Below are 17095 nucleotides of genomic sequence, written 5' to 3'. Positions count from 1 at the left end.
GTGTGTGTGTCTGTCCATTAGAGGCGAGTGACATATGCCATAGCTCAGTCAGATGCGTGTCAGTCCCACAGGGGATATACTACCTACAGCTGGCCTCCATAGGGGGAAAACAAACACACACATACTCTTCGCTTTTAAAGTCTTAAAGGCCCAGTGCAGTCAAAAACTAGATTTTCGTGCGTTTTTTCAGTGCCTTTTTCCTACCCCTTGACTTATTCCACATTTGTTGTGTTACAGCCTGAATTCAAAATTGGTTAAATATATATTTTTCTCATGTTTTTAGAAAATGTTGCTAAATTATTGAAAATTAAATATATATTTAATTTACATAAGTATTCACACCCATAAGTCAATGCATGTTAAAATCATCTTTGGCAGCGATTACAGATGCACATTATTATTATTTTAATTCTTTAAGCTCTTTAAGTCAAGTTGGTTGTTGATCATTGCTAGACAACCATTTTCAAGCCTTTAATCTGATTCAAGTTAAAACTGTAACTAGGCCACTCAGGAACATTCAATGTTGTCTTGTTGAGCAACTCCAATGTATATTTGGCCATGTGTTTTAGGTTATTGTCCTGTTGAAAGGTGAATCTGTCTCCCGATGTCTCTTGGAAAGCAGACTGAACCAGGTTTTCCACTATGATTTTGCCTGTGCTTAGCTCTATTCTGTTTCTCCATAGTCCTTGTAGATGACAAGCATACCCATAACATGATGCAGTCACCACAATGCTTGAAAATATGAAGAGATGTACTCGTGATGTGTTGTGTTGGATTTGCCCCAAACATAACACTTTGTATTCAGGATAAAACGTGAATTGCTTTGCCACATTTTTTTGCAGTATTACATTAGTGCTTTGTTAAATTAAAAGAGATTCTCACGTGGCCCAATATATTTGGCTATTGGTATTACTGGCTTATATCAGCCAATAAGCTAGACATAGTTTGAAGAGAGCAGAGATGGAGAGAGAATGGACACTTGCACTTTCTCTTGAGCTACGTTTTATAGCCTACCTTTAAGGAGTGGGACAATTTTCAGACGGAGACAAATATAGGTGATCAATATTTATTTGTAGGCAATGTATTAAACTATAGCCTAATCATATTTAGTATCATTTCCATAACTGTCCCATGCTTCTCCGTCCATGTATAGGTTGTAGTATGGTCCTTTGTACAGTAGCTCAGTCGGTAGAGCATGGCGCTTGTTTCCCGGGACCCCCCCATACGTAAAATGTAAAATGTATGTATGTAAAATGTATGCACACATGACTGTAAGTCGCTTTGGATAAAAGCATCAGCTAAATGGCATATATTAGTATAGCCTAGGCCTACTCATGTAATTGAGACGACACACACACTTGATCTTACACGTATGGATACTGAACTTGAAGCAGCAAGAATGATGAGAGTGGACACTTTCTCTTGAGCTTCGTTTTGCATATAGGATATAGCCTAACTTTTAGGAGCGGGACGATTTGCAGGCAGAGACAAATAAATGGCTAATCAGTATTTATTGAAAAGGAAAAGGTGCAACACTCGCTCACCATGGTATGTGTGCATTGTGCCGTTTCATTTTCAATGACGATCACATTTTTGGTTTGCATCTCAACTCACGTTGTTTGAGTGGCCAAGGGGGCGGCAGGTAGCCTAGTGGTTAGAGCGCTGGGCCGGTAACTAAAAGGTTGCTGCCTCGAATCCCCATGCCGACAAGGTTAAAACCAGTTGTTCTTCCCCGGAGCAAGGCAGTTAACCCCCGGGTGCCGAAGATGTTGTCTAAGGCAGCCCCCGCACCTCTCTGATTTAGAGGGGTTGGGTTAAATGCGGAACACACATTTCACAGTTGTACAACTGACTAGGTATCTCCCTACACTTCTTTATTTGTATTTTATGTTTTGTATATGGTATGCATTAATTTGTGGATGTCAGTCAACCATTTCATAAGATATGTTTCTAATTACAATTCGTATGATACATTACGAATTTGCAAAACATGTTATATGTTACGAATTTGAAAAATGTACAATATGTTACGAATTCGCAAAACTTATGATATATTAAGTCAGAGCAGATCCCTACCAGCTGCAACTCGTTCCATAACCAAGACCTCTACAAATACTCAGTCCTGCCACTTCCACTCTGCCAGATTCTAATCTCTGCTCAGTCAGTTTATGATTCTAGCCATTTATGATTATTCAAGATCCTATTACTCTGCTGTGCCTGTTTCCCTGCCTGACACCGTTTATCTTCTCATTGCAGTTACCCCTCTGGCTCCTGTCTCCTGTTCCACATATCACCACCCAACTAACTTGCTCTGGATTTTACTCACCACCACTACCTTGGATTCCCCTCAGGACCTGTTTACCCTGTTCTACTCAGATAACTCCAACCTCAGTCTCCACATCTGTTTTTTCTGCAACTCATCTGAGCTTCACCGGATCTGCACTCCATATCTCCCTGTGTAACAACAAATACTTTGGTTCATTCATCCCTGTTTCCTCATCTGAGTCTGCTCTTGGGTTCCCCTGTGTTGCTCCGTGTAACAAGGGTTAAGTTTAGGAGTTAGGTTAACTGTACTAGAACCCTAGAACTGACAAAACAATACAACCAAACCCTGTCTACTGTACAGTACATTAGTACATATCATAATCTGGAAAATTGGCATGTTGACAGGGGAGGAACAGGAGGGTGTCTGCCTTTGTTTAGTGGGGGGTCATTATGAAGAGAAACCTGAAGAGAATGGGGGTCTCCCCTGTAGTGTGGCCTGATGTTGATCACATCCTATTAGGAACACTGTGTGTGTGTGCTTGCGTATCCTATTAGGGACAATGAGGGGAGGTCCCCGGGGCCTGGCTAAATGAACAGGGTCATCAGTCTCTGATACTTGCTGCTGTCAGGGACTGAGGATGGGTGGGGAGGAGATGGGATGGGTAGGTGGAGAGGTAGGGGGGCAGCAATGAAACAGCCCCCACCACGGATGACCTAGTTGGGCTGGGTGGTGGGTTATTGGCTGTTTGTGTTGGGGCTTGGGGCTTGGGGGTATAGAATGGGATGAGGATAAATGGAAACTGAGGTGTGGAATGAGTGAGGCTGGGTACAGTGTAAGGTACTGGGCTGGGCTGTGGGGGTTGGGAATGGAAATGAATTAACCAAAAATCTATGTTGGAAAAATGTTTAAAAAAATTTAAAAAATCTACAATCCAGAATATTTACAGGGTTTGCTGGAAATTCTATAAAATCTGTGTAAAACTATAAACATTCTCTAAAACGTTTATATATAAAAGCCTATCTTTTAAATACTTTTTGCATATAATGCTATGAGAGACAGATAACACATTTTGAGTCCAATCCCAATCTAAGATTACAGGTCAGGGGGGGTGTTAATCTGCTCGATTTGAAATCATGAGACAATAGTATGAGGATATTTTGAGCGAAAAGAGACAGACTAAAATAACTTTTAACATTTTAAATCTGAGAGATGAGTATGTAATCTTAGTATTCTGTCCTGTTGGTACACCCACTGACACTGAGTTCAAAGAGAGGAAAAGGGAGGAAGGGTGTGTGTGTGTGTGTGTGTGTGTGTGTGTGTGTGTGTGTGTGTGTGTGTGTGTGTGTGTGTGTGTGTGTGTGTGTGTGTGTGTGTGTGTGTGTGCATGCGTGCGTGCGTGCGTGCGTGCGTGTGAGAGAGAGAGATATTAAAGGTGAATCCAGAGTTTTCCACCCATATCGCCACACTCCCTAATCTAAACTAATCCCATTTAGTGAGTTTCCTGAACAAATGCAGGGAGGATAACAGATGTATCTGGGATAACAGTCTTGTCCTTACATAATCTTCCCCCTCCCAGAGCTCCCTGTAATCCCCTCTCTGAACAGGAGAGTAACATTAAACAATGCTAGCTGATGTGTTAGGAATCCCAGGAAATGAGGGCAGACATTTCAGCAGGTAGTAATCCTCTTTGAACTGAGAGCTTAACAGAGAGCAGTGAGCTCTGAGCCCTTGGCCAGGCACAGACATTAACCTGCTTTCCACAAGGGTGGCATGGGGTCCCACTGACACACAGTAGGGGTGGAGGTTGAGTTGTTACTGGTACGAGTGTGTGTGTATGTATGCACATGCGTGCGTGTACAGTGAGATAGGGTGTGTGTGTGTTGAATAGAAAATTATTCTATTCTATTCTAGTAGTCTACCTAAAGGAGAGTGGTGCTCCTAACCTTAACTGTCCTCAGGAGTAGGACAAACTCCAGTGTAATCCATCCAGAATCTGACACTCTACATGCTCTGATGCTCCAAGGCTCTGGACCTCGTCACAGAAGTGCAGATCAGATAAATTGACTAGTGGAGTTCAGCCCTACTGCAGCCTAGAGATGCAGCCATGATAGCCTGACACATGGCAGCGGGCCAATTAGGGTCAGCCTAGCCAATTAGCCTTCAGTCTGTCTCTGAGAGCTGGAGGAGATGGGCTAAGAGTCATGGATCCACCGGGCTTCTGAGAATGGTCATCTACTTGTAGAGTTGCTGGGAATGCTTTTTAAGGTCCGGGAGAAAGGTATATTTACCTAGGCCATCATTGTAAATAAGAATTTGTTCTTAACTGACTTCCCTAGTTAAATAAAGGTTAAACAAAACAAAAAATATATACAGTATACTCAGTAAGGATGTAGGAAGGAAGGGATGTAACGGAGGATGGAAAAAATGAAGGATCTAGTGAAGGAGGGATGGAAGGAAGGATACAGAGAAGGATGTGAGGAACTAGGATGTTGTATTTCCATAAGGGCTAAATGCTAACTCAAGTTAGGGTTCAGCCCATAGTAACGAACGACTTGTGATTATTTGGTGAAATTCACTTGTGATTATTTGGTGAAATTCATTAATTTATCATCCCAACAAATGAGGAATGACCCTAGGCTTTGTTCAAACAGAAACGTCCCAATTGATCGTTGGACCATGACCTGTATTTCACTACAGCACAATAAGACCATAACAGCGGATCACAGTATGAATGGGTCAGAGAGGACCACCTCCCTCATTATAAACCCCAACCATAAACAAACAGGATGTGGATGACAGAACCTACAGGATCACCAAGGACATGCTTATGGCTAAAAGTACACACACACACACACACACTCCCCCCCCACAGTGGTATAAGAAGAGCTTTTCCTTTCCTTAAAAGTGTCTGGCCTGATCTGCTTTGCATCTCTTATCTCTCCATTTCACACCAGAGTCATCTGGCACACACACACACACACACACACACACACCATGCACACAGTACACACTCTTTGGCACAAGCTCTCTATTAAGCCTCTGTGAATCTCAGAGACTAATTAAGGTGAGGTGCAGCTTGCAGCCCCCCACTGACACTCTGACTGCTCTAGGGTGTGTCTCTCTGGCAGCAATCACTGGATGGAACAGCCTCAGCCTCCTATCGATGGAAATAAATTGGAGACTGCCCCCCACACCCCCAGCCTGATCACCGAGAGAAGTTAATAACTGTTCCTGGTTGATGTAAATTACCAGTCCGGTGAGGTCATCAGCTAGAGACCAAAGTTCATTAGCTCTAGGTCCGTATTGCTATAGAGGCTGTGATTAGTTCTCTGGTCTGATTGGTTGGCCTCCAGGCAGGCCTATAGGGCTCTTCTGTGCTGGGTGAGTTATGGCTGTAATTTAGACTTGATTACATACACCATTACTTCAGCTCTTATTAGGCTGTCACTCAGGGGGCTGGGGGGGAGAAGGGGGGGTAAAACTAAATCTAACCGATTGGTGTTTGAAACAGTGACAAGTGGCATCATAGCCTTCTCGTCTTGGGTTGTTCTAGAAATATACTGTATGCCTGGAATAAGTTCATGTTTAAACATTGAGATTGACAACCATTTGGTTATGTTTAGCCTACTGCGCAAAATTTGGAGTGTTCTACCCTAAAGCATTTCCTAATTCCAATCCATAACCACATGACAACATTTTGTAGTTCATCTCGAGTCCTATTAAAATGACATCAGTGTTTCAGGTTAGATCTCATACAAATAGACATACAGTCTTTCTCTTTCTCACTCCGTCATGGAACTCAGAATTCCAGATGGTTCCATGTCTGTTCCATCATGTCTTCATCAGCATGTGGATGATACTGGCTCCTCTCTCTGTGCTCTGCTCTCTGTATGATCATAAATCACTGTGTCGTACCCCAACCCTGACCTCAGGGTCACGCTTTTATAGATGAACACTTCATAATGAAACAATCTGCTCCACATATGACTGCAGACAAAAGAAATCCAACCTGAACCTCCCACCCAGGATGACTGCTCTGATCTGACCTTGGTCTCATATCCATGGAAGCAGGATAAACACATCAACAGGGAAACTGAGCATATCTCAATCAATTTTTATCTGTGACCATAATCTGCCTATAATCGTTTGTTTTCAGCGATGGTGTGTCAATCATAAGGGGATATGATGATGTTGATATTGAAATATCTGACTGGCGATTATGGTCTTATTTCAGGGTCAGTTGAGTGTTGCTAAGAGATTTTCTGGCTTGCTACATGACTGCCTGCATTCCTGTGACATCATCATACATGATCAGAACACACAGCAAATTCTCCAGTGTTAAATCAACAGTGTTACATTTAACACTGGGCCAGTGTCTATGTGGGTCCGCACTTTTGAATGTTAAATTAACACTGTGCTTAGTGCTGATGCTGTTACATTTTGTCAGTGCTATTGCATAACACCGAAAGTGTTAATTCCCTAACACCATACATATTATTTTTTAACACTAGGAAGTGTATATAGTTTGCATTTTTTTAAACCATTACACCAAGAGGTCCGTATCTCTTGACAGGACATTACAATAATATTTACAAGTCTAGACTTTATTACCACAAAGTGATGTTATTATCTTCTGATTATTCACAAACGAGTCGGCTCTAAGAGCCTTGTGGGTGAACATTGGGAACCGGCTCGCATATCAGAAGACCCGAATCTATTTATAAAAATATGAAAAAATTAAGATATGAATAATCAAAAGATTATTCAAAGATTTAAATGAATAGAAAGATTTAAATGAATAGAATTAACTAATTCAAAGAATGAAAATAGATATAAAATAATACAGGCCTAAATGCTCAAGCGCACACACATTCGTTCTGACTGTCTGCTCAGCCTCGCCTGTTGTTCCTGTCAATCAGACATGCAGTGTCAACCAATGAACCAAAGATGCGTGAGGGAGGGCCGAGCCAACTCACTCACAGTCACACTTAGCAGCCGAGGAGAGAGAGGAAGGACAGCTGTGAAAACAACAGCTGGAAAATGAGTCGGAAGCACAGTAGCATTTGGATGCATTTTAATAATGTAGACAATGTTAGAGCACGGTGTATAATTTGCCAAAATAAAATCTCATATAAAGCCAGTTCTGCGCACAACCTACACTGGCAAATGCGAACTGTGCACCCAACTGTGAAGCTAGCTGTAGCGGAGCTTCGAGAAACTAGCGGGCCTGCTAGTGATAGTGGTGGAGCCAGCACTTCCACACGTGGAGTCTTCTATGGACCAGTTTATGCCAAAGTCTATCTCTGTAGCAAAACAAGGCCAAATTGATATTGCATTGGCTAACATGATTGCCACCGATTTCCAGCCATTTTCGATCGTGGAGAACAGAGGTTTTATAGCAATAGTCTAAATCCAATGTACACAATTCCAAGCAGGAAAACCCTTTCAAAATCCCTTATTCCACAACTGTATGAGAGCACACAGGCTTCAGTGTGGGAAAGAGTCCAAAAAGCTACTGCAGTTTGCCTTACCACTGACTGCTGGATATCAAGGGTAACCACTTCTTACATGTCGGTTACATATATATTCATTGAAGATTTTTCGATGTCTAGCTGCCTTCTGGACTGCTTTGAGTTCAGCGACAGACACACCTTAGAGAACTTGGCAGAGGAACTGTTGAGAGTGGCCATAGAATGGCAAGTAGATGGAAAAGTGGTCTGTTGTGTTAGCGACAATGCAGCTAACATAACCAAAGCCAGGAAAATGTAAAAATGAACCCATCATCCATGTCTTGCCCACACAATCAACCTGTTTGTAAGAGATGCTCTGAAGGTGATGAAGCCCACTCTGTACAAAGTTAAATACTTCCACAGGAGCACAGTGGGTGCTGAAAAACTAAAGTCTACACAACGCCAGATGGGGATACCTGAGCTGAGGTCTAAACAAGACTGCACTACAAGGTGGAATTCAACATTTTATATGTTGAAGCGGTTTCTTGAGTCAAAGAATGCCATCATCTCTACCCTGGCCATTGTCAATGCACTTGTTAATTCTCTGACCCAAGAGGAGTGGAAGGTGGTGGAGGGGGTGTGCAGAGTCCTGGAACCCTTTGAGCAGGTCACTGTGGAGATCAGTGGAGAGTACAGTAAATAGTTATTACTACATCATTATTTAATCCAGTATTATATATGCATGTTAGCAGTAGATGAGAATGTAGTATCAGTAGACAAAACTTGAACCTGAACTATTAAGCTTTTAACTGATGTATGACACTTGTATTTTCATGAATGTTAAATATGACTATTTCTGTAATTTGAATTTCGCGCTCTGCAATTTCCCCAGAAGTTGTCGAGATGGGACACTAGCATCTCACTGATCAGCAAGAAGTTAACCAAAAGTAGGAACTCACATGGTGAAGTCAACAAACAACAAAAATGAACACATTCAATAAGGATGTCTCTGTCACTAACAAATAGAGCCATGGGTGGTAACTCTACAATTCACTTGAAAAGGCAAGGCACACTGGGAAATTATATTGGAGGCTTGGCTTAGTGGGGGCGTGGCTTTCAAATCGTTATTTTTGGCAACCCGTTAGTGGAGGTATTGTCCCAGTTTAAAAACTTCTTAAGGCTAGGTGGGATGCTAGCGCCCCATCTCGACAACATCCAATGAAAATGCAGAAGGCGAAATTCAAAATACAAAAATCATAATATTAACCTTTCATGAAAATACAAGTGGCATACATCATTTGAAAGCTTAACTTCTTGTTAATCCAGCTGTTTTGTCAAATTTCAAAAAGGCTTTACAGCAAAAGCATACCATGCGATTATCTGAGAACAGCGCCCCGCATACAAAATCATTAAAAACATTTCCCAAACCAGCAGAGGCGTCACAAAAGTCAGAAATAGGGATAAAATAAATCACTTAACTTTGAAGATCTTCCTCTGTTTGCAATCCCAAGGGTCCCAGCTACACAACAAATGGTAATTTTGTTAAATAAAGTCCTTCTTTATATCCCAAAAAAGTCTGTTTAGTTTGTGTGTTTGATTATGTAATCCACCCGTTCCAGTCGTTCAACATGCAGACAAAGCAATCCCAAAAGTTACCAATAGACTTCGTCCAAACAAGTCAAACAACGTTTCTAAACAATCCTCAGGTACCCTAATATGTAAACAAACGCTAACATTTAAGTCGGAGAATAGTATGTTCAATACCGGAGATAAATAACGAAGTGCGCGCCCTCATCCACGCGCACCACAAGACTACAGTCAAAATGAGAGTCACCTTGAAAAACTACAAATTCAAGCTAATTTTTCAAAAAACAAGCCTGAAACCCTTTCTAAAGACTGTTGACATCTAGTGGAAGCCCTAGGAACTGCAATCGGGGAAGATTTCCTTTGAATATCCCATAGACAAGTGTTTGAATGGGGTGGTGACCTCAAAAAAAAAATCTGGATAGATTCTCCTCGGGTTTTTGCCTGCCATATCAGTTTTATTATGCTCACAGACATTATTTTAACAGTTTTAGAAAGAGTGTCTTCAGAGTGTTTTCTATCCAACACTACCAATTATATGCATATCAAAGCTTCTGGGCCTGAGTAACAGGCAGTTTACGTTGGGCACGACAGTCATAGCTGCTGCTGAGGTTATTCTTTGAAGAGCCTCATCAATCGCTCTGGCATCACTGAAGGCTAACTTCTTAAATCTGGGGTCAAGTGCAGTGGTTTCTGATAGCACGTGATTATATTCCATTCTGTGGAACTTTCTGTCCATTGATGAACATAGAGTGTCCATCAACTCTGTCGCATGTCCTGTAGTTGGCTGTGATTCGCTGCAGACCTTTACACAGGAGTATAATTTGTGATGCTGTCACATAGTGGAAAAGAGAGAACAGTAACTTAATGTGTCCCTGAATAAAGGGGGGGGGGGTGTGTCAAAATCAAAAGTAACAGTCAGTATCTGGTGTGGCTACCAGCTGCATTAAGTACTGCAGTGCATCTCCTCCTCATGGACTGCAGCAGATTTGCCAGTTCTAGCTGTGAGATGTTACCCCATTCTTCCACCAAGGCACCTGCACGTTCCCAGGCATTTCTGGGGGGAATGGCCCTAGCCCTCTGATCCAACAGGTCCCAGACGTGCTCAATGGGATTGAGATCCGTGCTCTTTGCTGGCCATGCAGAACACTGACATTCCTGTCTTGCAGGAAATCACGCAAAGAACGAGCAGTATGGCTGGTGGCATTATCATGCTGGAGGGTCATATTAGGCTGAGCCTGCAGGAAGGGTACCACATGAGGGAGGAGGATCTCTACTCTGTAACGCACAGCGTTGAGATTGCCTGCAATGACAACAAGCTCAGTCCGATGATGCTGTGACACACCGCCCCAGACCATGACGGACCCTGCACCTCCAAATCGATCCCGCTCCAGAGTACAGGCCTCAGTGTAATGGTCATTCCTTCGACGATAAATGCGAATCCGACCATCACCCCTGGTGAGACAAAACCGTGACTCATCAGTGAATATCACTTTTTGCCAGTCCTGTCTGGTCCAGCGACAGTGGGTTCGTGCCCATAGGCGACGTTGCTGCCGGTGATGTCTGGTGAGGATCTGCCTTACAACAGAACTACAAGCCCTCAGTGCAGCCTCGCTCAGCCTATTGCGGACAGTCTGAGCAGTCTGATGGAGGGATTGTGCGTTCCCGTACCTGTCCCGCAGGTGTGATGTTCGGATGTACTGATCCTGTGCAGGTGTTGTTATACGTGGTCTGCCACTGCGAGGACGATCAACTGTTCTTCCTGTCTCGCTATAGCGCTGTCTTAGGCGTCTCACAGTATGGACATTGCAATTTATTGCCCTGGCCACATCTGCAGTCCTCATGCCTCCTTGCAGCATGCCTAAGGCACATTCAGCAGATGAGCAGGAATCCTGGGCATCTTTCTTTTTGTGTTTTTCAGAGTCAATAGAAAGGCCTCTTTGGTGTCCTAAGTTTTCATAACTGTGACCTTAATTGCCTACCGTCTGTAAACTGTTAGTGTCTTAACGACTGTTCCACAGGTGCATGTTCATTAATTGTTCATGGTTCATTTAACAAGCATGGGAAACAGTGTTTAAACCCTTTACAATGAAGATCTGTGAAGTTATTTGAATTTTTCTGAATTATCTTTGATAGACAGGTCCTAAAAAAGGTATGGTTCTTTTTTTGCTTAGTTTTATATCATACGGTCTTACTTTGATGGCCAAGTTTCATCCTAACACAGGAGTTAAGAACCTCCTGGTATACAGGCCACAACAGGCCTGCCAGTGACATTATGCTGGCTTTCAAAGTGACGTGTATTGCCCATCAATATCCAGCAAAAGTTGGCATTTGTATTCAACTGCAGCCTGCATTCAGAATGGTTGTCAGGGTTAGGAGTACAAAACAAAAGAAACTAGCTAAAGCATTTAAACTGCAACAACCATTTCAGTAACGGGTTCAACAAATCAAACTAACTGATTGGATTAGTTTACAAAAATATATCTTATTTAGCTTTGTGTAGTATAAGATTCATCAATTAATCAATGTACATGCAAAAACACAGGTATTAAAAACAATCCTCAAAAAATTCTAGCTGCTGTTGAGCATGCTGGGAAATATGATACATTTTGGCATGGTTTTGATGGGAATGTTTAACTCTCCTCTGAGTAAAACTGACACAATCACACTCAACACTGGTTATTAACACCAACATTGGGGTTCTTTTACACAACTGAGTGTTAATTTCACTCTTAAATAGTTAATTTTACTCTTGAATCAACACTAGAAATGTTACACAAAAAAAATCTACACTAGGTAACACTGGCTAATTTGCTGTGCAGTCATCAGGAGTGTCTGTCTCTCTATTTCATATTCTGATAGCCCAATTTACTAAGAAGATATTGTATTTAATATTCATAAAGGGGATCAAACATAAAAGGCAGAATAAAAGGTGGAACATACAGTTTTAAGAAAGGTACAATTTTATATATAGATTGGTTTTGTTTTTCATTCCCTGCTGGGGGGAACAAAAGGAAAAAGCTACAGTTCCTCTGTGTCTCCAGAAATGATGAATGTCTGTTGGTTATGGGGACATGATGGAGACTTGTCAATAAAGCCTTAATAAGACAGGAAATGGATATTGACAGGCTAGGCTCAATTCTGTCACTCTGTCATGATCCAATCAAATCTTATCATAACCCTAAATGATCCAGTTGAGGGATTCCTCACGAAACCCAGTCAAAAAAAGACCACGATTTGAGGTATTTTCACGAAATGTCATCCATAGAATAGTACTGGAGGAAGAATTGTTGACATATTTGACATTTGTATCTAAAAGCATAATTGAGAAATAATTTATCAAAGTTGCCTTATTTAGGACATTTTGGCCTTACCCCGGCCTCCTTTAAGACTCCATAATGTTTCATCTGTAGATGCTACAAAGCAAACATTGGTGTCATATGAAGCTTTACTGTTTGCTATTTAATACGAGTAATATAAACATGGAAATCTTTTTTTTTAAATATTAATCTATGATATTGAAAAATATAAACATTAATTGTTGAAAATAATATACTCTGTGCCTATCAAAGTTTCAGAGTGGGATCTCTGCTTGCTTGGTGGCTGGTAGCCTAGCGGTTAGAGGGTTGGGCCAGTAACCAAAAAGTCGCTGGTTTGAATACCCGAGCTGACAAGGTGAAATAATCTGTCGATGTGCCCTTGAGCAAGGCATTTAACCCTAACATGTTCCAGGGGTGCCACACTACTTTGGATGACAGTGTAAAACAACACATTTCACAGAAACCTATCCGCTATAGCGTATATGACAATAAAACAAAAAAAAATTCTGGCCCATTTCATACAGAGAAATTAGCATAGTAAACAATGTATTGCACGTCCTGCAAATTACCAGCAGAGTGTGAACATAAAAGTAGAAGAAAATTCACAATCAATCTGTTGGCAAGGTTTATTGGACCATAAATCCGAGTTATTCTATGGATTACATTTCATGAAAACCCCCAAAATCACAGTCTTTTTGTCTGGGTTTCACGAGGAATCACTCAGATATGGAATAAGAAATCAAATCCTCCCCCAAAAAGAACAAGTAGATTTGATCTGTTGATGCATCAATGTTTGCGTCTCTGTGTTGTCATCCTGGCTCAGAAACCTCTTACAGGAATAATACAACTCAAGGGAATGTATTCTGTGCATATCTTTGAATACGGCATATACAAATGTATATTGCAATGGTTATTGGTTGTTATACACTTTTACAGTTCAAGACACGTCTGACCTCTGACCTAATGACTTGGGTCACATCTGCTGTGAGCTGATGACTGGGATAAACCATGTGGAACGTAAAGTGTGTGTGTGTGTGTGTGTGTCAACCTTAACGACTCTCCAATGAGCTCTTAACCATACCTTCAGTCCAGTTGCCTTTATTCTACTACCATAAAACACAACGCCCCTTAGCTCCTCCCTAACCCACTGTAATATCGACACTGTTACAAAGAGCTGCTTCAACAGGATATCAAATAAATCACTTGGCTTCATACTAACGTCCACTGTTATTTCACAATACATTTTTTGGATTATATCTTTGTCTTGTGATTTATGTTGTTTTATTACAATAGCCCCAAGCTCGTGGGACTGAAATAACGTGTCGTTAAACGTGATATGAGAGAGTATTTATGTTCATTTACACCCGTCTCCTCCTGTATCCTATGCTTGTCGATTGATTTTTTTCATTTAACCTTTATTCTTTAAGGTTACTCTCATGAGACTTGGGAGTGTCATGCCTGGACATCAGATAGACAGACCAAAAGAGTATCAGGATCGGGAGGCTTTGGCCGTTCAGTCACAGTTACTGGACCAATACTAACCAGTAAACCAATTATGTGCTCAGCCACCTCCTGATTTACAGGGACTAACCACCATCAGGGTGTGATCAACTCTGTCAGACATAATGGTTGACCAGCTAACCCTGTTGGAAATTTGCCCTATAAGCAATATTGGCTAATGCGGTTTTGTGTGTTTTGTGAATACAACATTTAGTTTTCTGCAAGTTGAAATAGTAAATTGGCTCTCCAAAGTGACAATGTACTTTATAGGCTAGTATGAAAATATGTTGCACAACTGGCTGTGAAGAAACTGTAGAATAGCCCTACATAAAACACAAAATGCCAACAGATACAATCACTGGATAAATGTTGATGTACTACATCAAGAAGGGGTCATGCTCTGTCGTATATGCACACCATAACGGCTCTCTCTTCTCTTCTGCGTGCATGCGCATCAAATTCATCTCCGTTTTCCCAATAAAATCCGTTGGGATTAGACCCGCCTTCGGCCATGACCCTCCAATCAAAGACAATTTAATTCGGAGCGCAGCGCACACTTTCCTGAACAAATGAATGATAAGAAAGAATTGGGAGAGAGAGAGAGAGAGAGAGAGAGAGAGGGGGAGAGAGAGAGGGGGAGAGAGAGAGAGAGAGAGAGAGAGAGAGAGAGAGAGAAAGAGAGAAAGAGAGAGCGAGACCCCATGACACGCAGTCCCTGGAGACCCATGGAGCGAGACAGCGGGTAATCTCAGGGTAAAGGACCACTCCAGCCCTGCGCGGTTGATATTAACAGCTGTAGGCTATATTTTCCATGCCGGTGGGGTCGAATGAGTGGGTGGATGTCTGGACAGAACACAGGAATTGATCTCTTGATTGGGTGGCTGAGCTGCGTTTGGGACTCCGGAGAAACGGGGTCACGTTGAGAATAGCAGCCAACTCAATGGATTTCATACGCGCAGAATGAACCGCCAAAAGGGAAAGATGGGACACCGACACGCCGGCGACTTTATTGGGGTTTTGTGGAATCGACGCAGCGGCACTATGGAGAATTTATTCTATCTGAGCGGCTCAGAAAGCCTTCGTGTCTTCACAGAGATGAAGTTATGTGAGCTGAGTTTACAGTAGAATGGCCCTCCTCGGATGGGACTCTGAGGGAAGGCGATGGCAACTTTTCACCACAGCAACCCAACGGATAGAGACATCAGGAGAGTCCTCCAAAAACTTATAATCATTCTATCTTTGGGAATCATCTGTGTCTCGCTCTTCTACTTCTTCACGGGATGCTGCGAGTCGGACCTAACGGAAAACTCAGTATCGGACAGACCCGCCAGCGATGACAGAAACCTGACTCTCTATAACTACGTTGTAACGGTACAGGATGAAGATGGATACCCAGGGCCCGGGGAGGGGAGCACACTGACGCCCGGTTTGGAGACTGATAACACGGGTAAAGATTGGAAGGCGACCCGGCGGTTACCCCAAGCCCTTATTATAGGAGTGAAGAAGGGTGGCACGAGGGCTTTGCTGGAGTTTCTCAGGCTGCACCCGGACATCCGCGCGTTGGGCTCTGAGTCGCACTTCTTTGACCGGCATTACGCACGAGGCTTGCACTGGTACAGGTACATATCATGCGTGCACGTGTACATTTCTCCAATGGGCATTGCTATCCAATGAATGTTGTTTGTTTGAGAAATGCTTTTGACTCAGTGCACCTGCGCCTGTATGAGAAAGCATTGTTCCATTTGATCCGATAGTGGACTTGGTTGGTAATGGTGGACTTGGTTGGTAATGGATTTTACAGAACAATTTGAATGTGCATCCACTGTGTCGCAGCCTAAAACATAAAAATAGATCTAGGAATAATGCTTGTTTGTTTTTGGAATACCCAAACATACCCATGGCCAGCATATAGTGGATTAGGTGACAGGCAGAGAGAGAGACTGCCATCTGGCTATGCCAATCTGTGTGTGTGTGTCTGTTTGTGTGTACATGTTTGTTTGTTTATGTGCAGGGGGGTCTGGATGAGTTCTCACAGTGCAATCATCCCTGCAGCTGAGGCCAGATGTTACCTTAGTCAGCTGGGTCTGGTCTCATCCTAGAGGTCCACAGACCCCCCCCACACACTCTCTCTCTCTCTCTCTCTTTCTCTCTCTCTCTTATTGACACACACACACACACACACAAATTATGCCAGGGTGTGCCACGTCTCCACTGTGTGTGTGTTTGTGTGTGTATGTCTCAATGATGTCCCAGAGTGACAAGATTGCCCTCTCCCCAGGACCAGATGGGGCTTCTTGACTGTCATGCCACTTGATATCAGTGTCAGGCCTGTCAGCTTGATCCTGACCCCAGGTCAGTTTACCCTCACAGATAATGATGCGCTCCCAGTCACACCACTTCATTACACAGCGGGGTATATCATCAGGGTACAAGTCAAGTTAGGAAGAGCTCAGTGTATGGTATATGTAGACCAGCTGCGCCCACTGTAGGATGTGGTGCTTGAAAATAAAACTGTCCGTGAAGAGACGTTGCAAGTACAGTAGATAAGAGCATGGTTAGGTGCACAAACAGTTGATATATTTTTTACTTTCAAACATGCATTTAGATTAAAAAAGAAATACATGTTTCCTTTTTGTCTGTACACTCTGCTCTCATCTGCTTCATAAGGACACTTCAGATCTCTATCTCCGACAGGAACCACTCTCAACCAGGCAGGCAGACTGGAGATAGATCATATCTGAAAGAGGACAGGACAGGGCTGGACTGAGATGGAGCAGAGGTTTTATCCTTACACTGTTTCTCAAATCGATGGCTTCACTTCTCTCCCAAGACCTTCGCTTGCCGTGAGCGCTAAAGCTATTAGTCCCGATCAGTTTGTGTGTGTGTATGTGTGTGTGTGTGTGTGTGTATGTGTGTATGTGTGTGTGTGTGTGTGTGTGTGTGCAGCCTGGTCTCAGAGGATTTTGTATGATTCT

At 42.5% G+C, this 17095-nt stretch overlaps 1 protein-coding gene across 1 annotated transcript in view; it reads left to right on the top strand.

The window, feature by feature from the left end:
• The first annotated feature begins 14848 nt into the window (after nucleotides 1–14848).
• The window catches only part of hs3st3l (heparan sulfate (glucosamine) 3-O-sulfotransferase 3-like), a 9294-nt gene continuing 7047 nt past the window's right edge, over nucleotides 14849–17095 (top strand). Inside the window, exon 1 of the mRNA XM_024387293.2 lies at nucleotides 14849–15739. Coding sequence (XP_024243061.1) covers nucleotides 15282–15739 — 458 coding nt within the window. The 5' untranslated portion in view covers nucleotides 14849–15281. The remainder of the gene's footprint in view (nucleotides 15740–17095) is intronic.

The sequence above is a fragment of the Oncorhynchus tshawytscha genome, linkage group LG25 (genome assembly GCF_018296145.1).
Source record: "Oncorhynchus tshawytscha isolate Ot180627B linkage group LG25, Otsh_v2.0, whole genome shotgun sequence".
Taxonomy (NCBI): Eukaryota; Metazoa; Chordata; class Actinopteri; order Salmoniformes; family Salmonidae; genus Oncorhynchus; species Oncorhynchus tshawytscha.
This window is presented reverse-complemented; position numbering and strand designations above follow the sequence as displayed.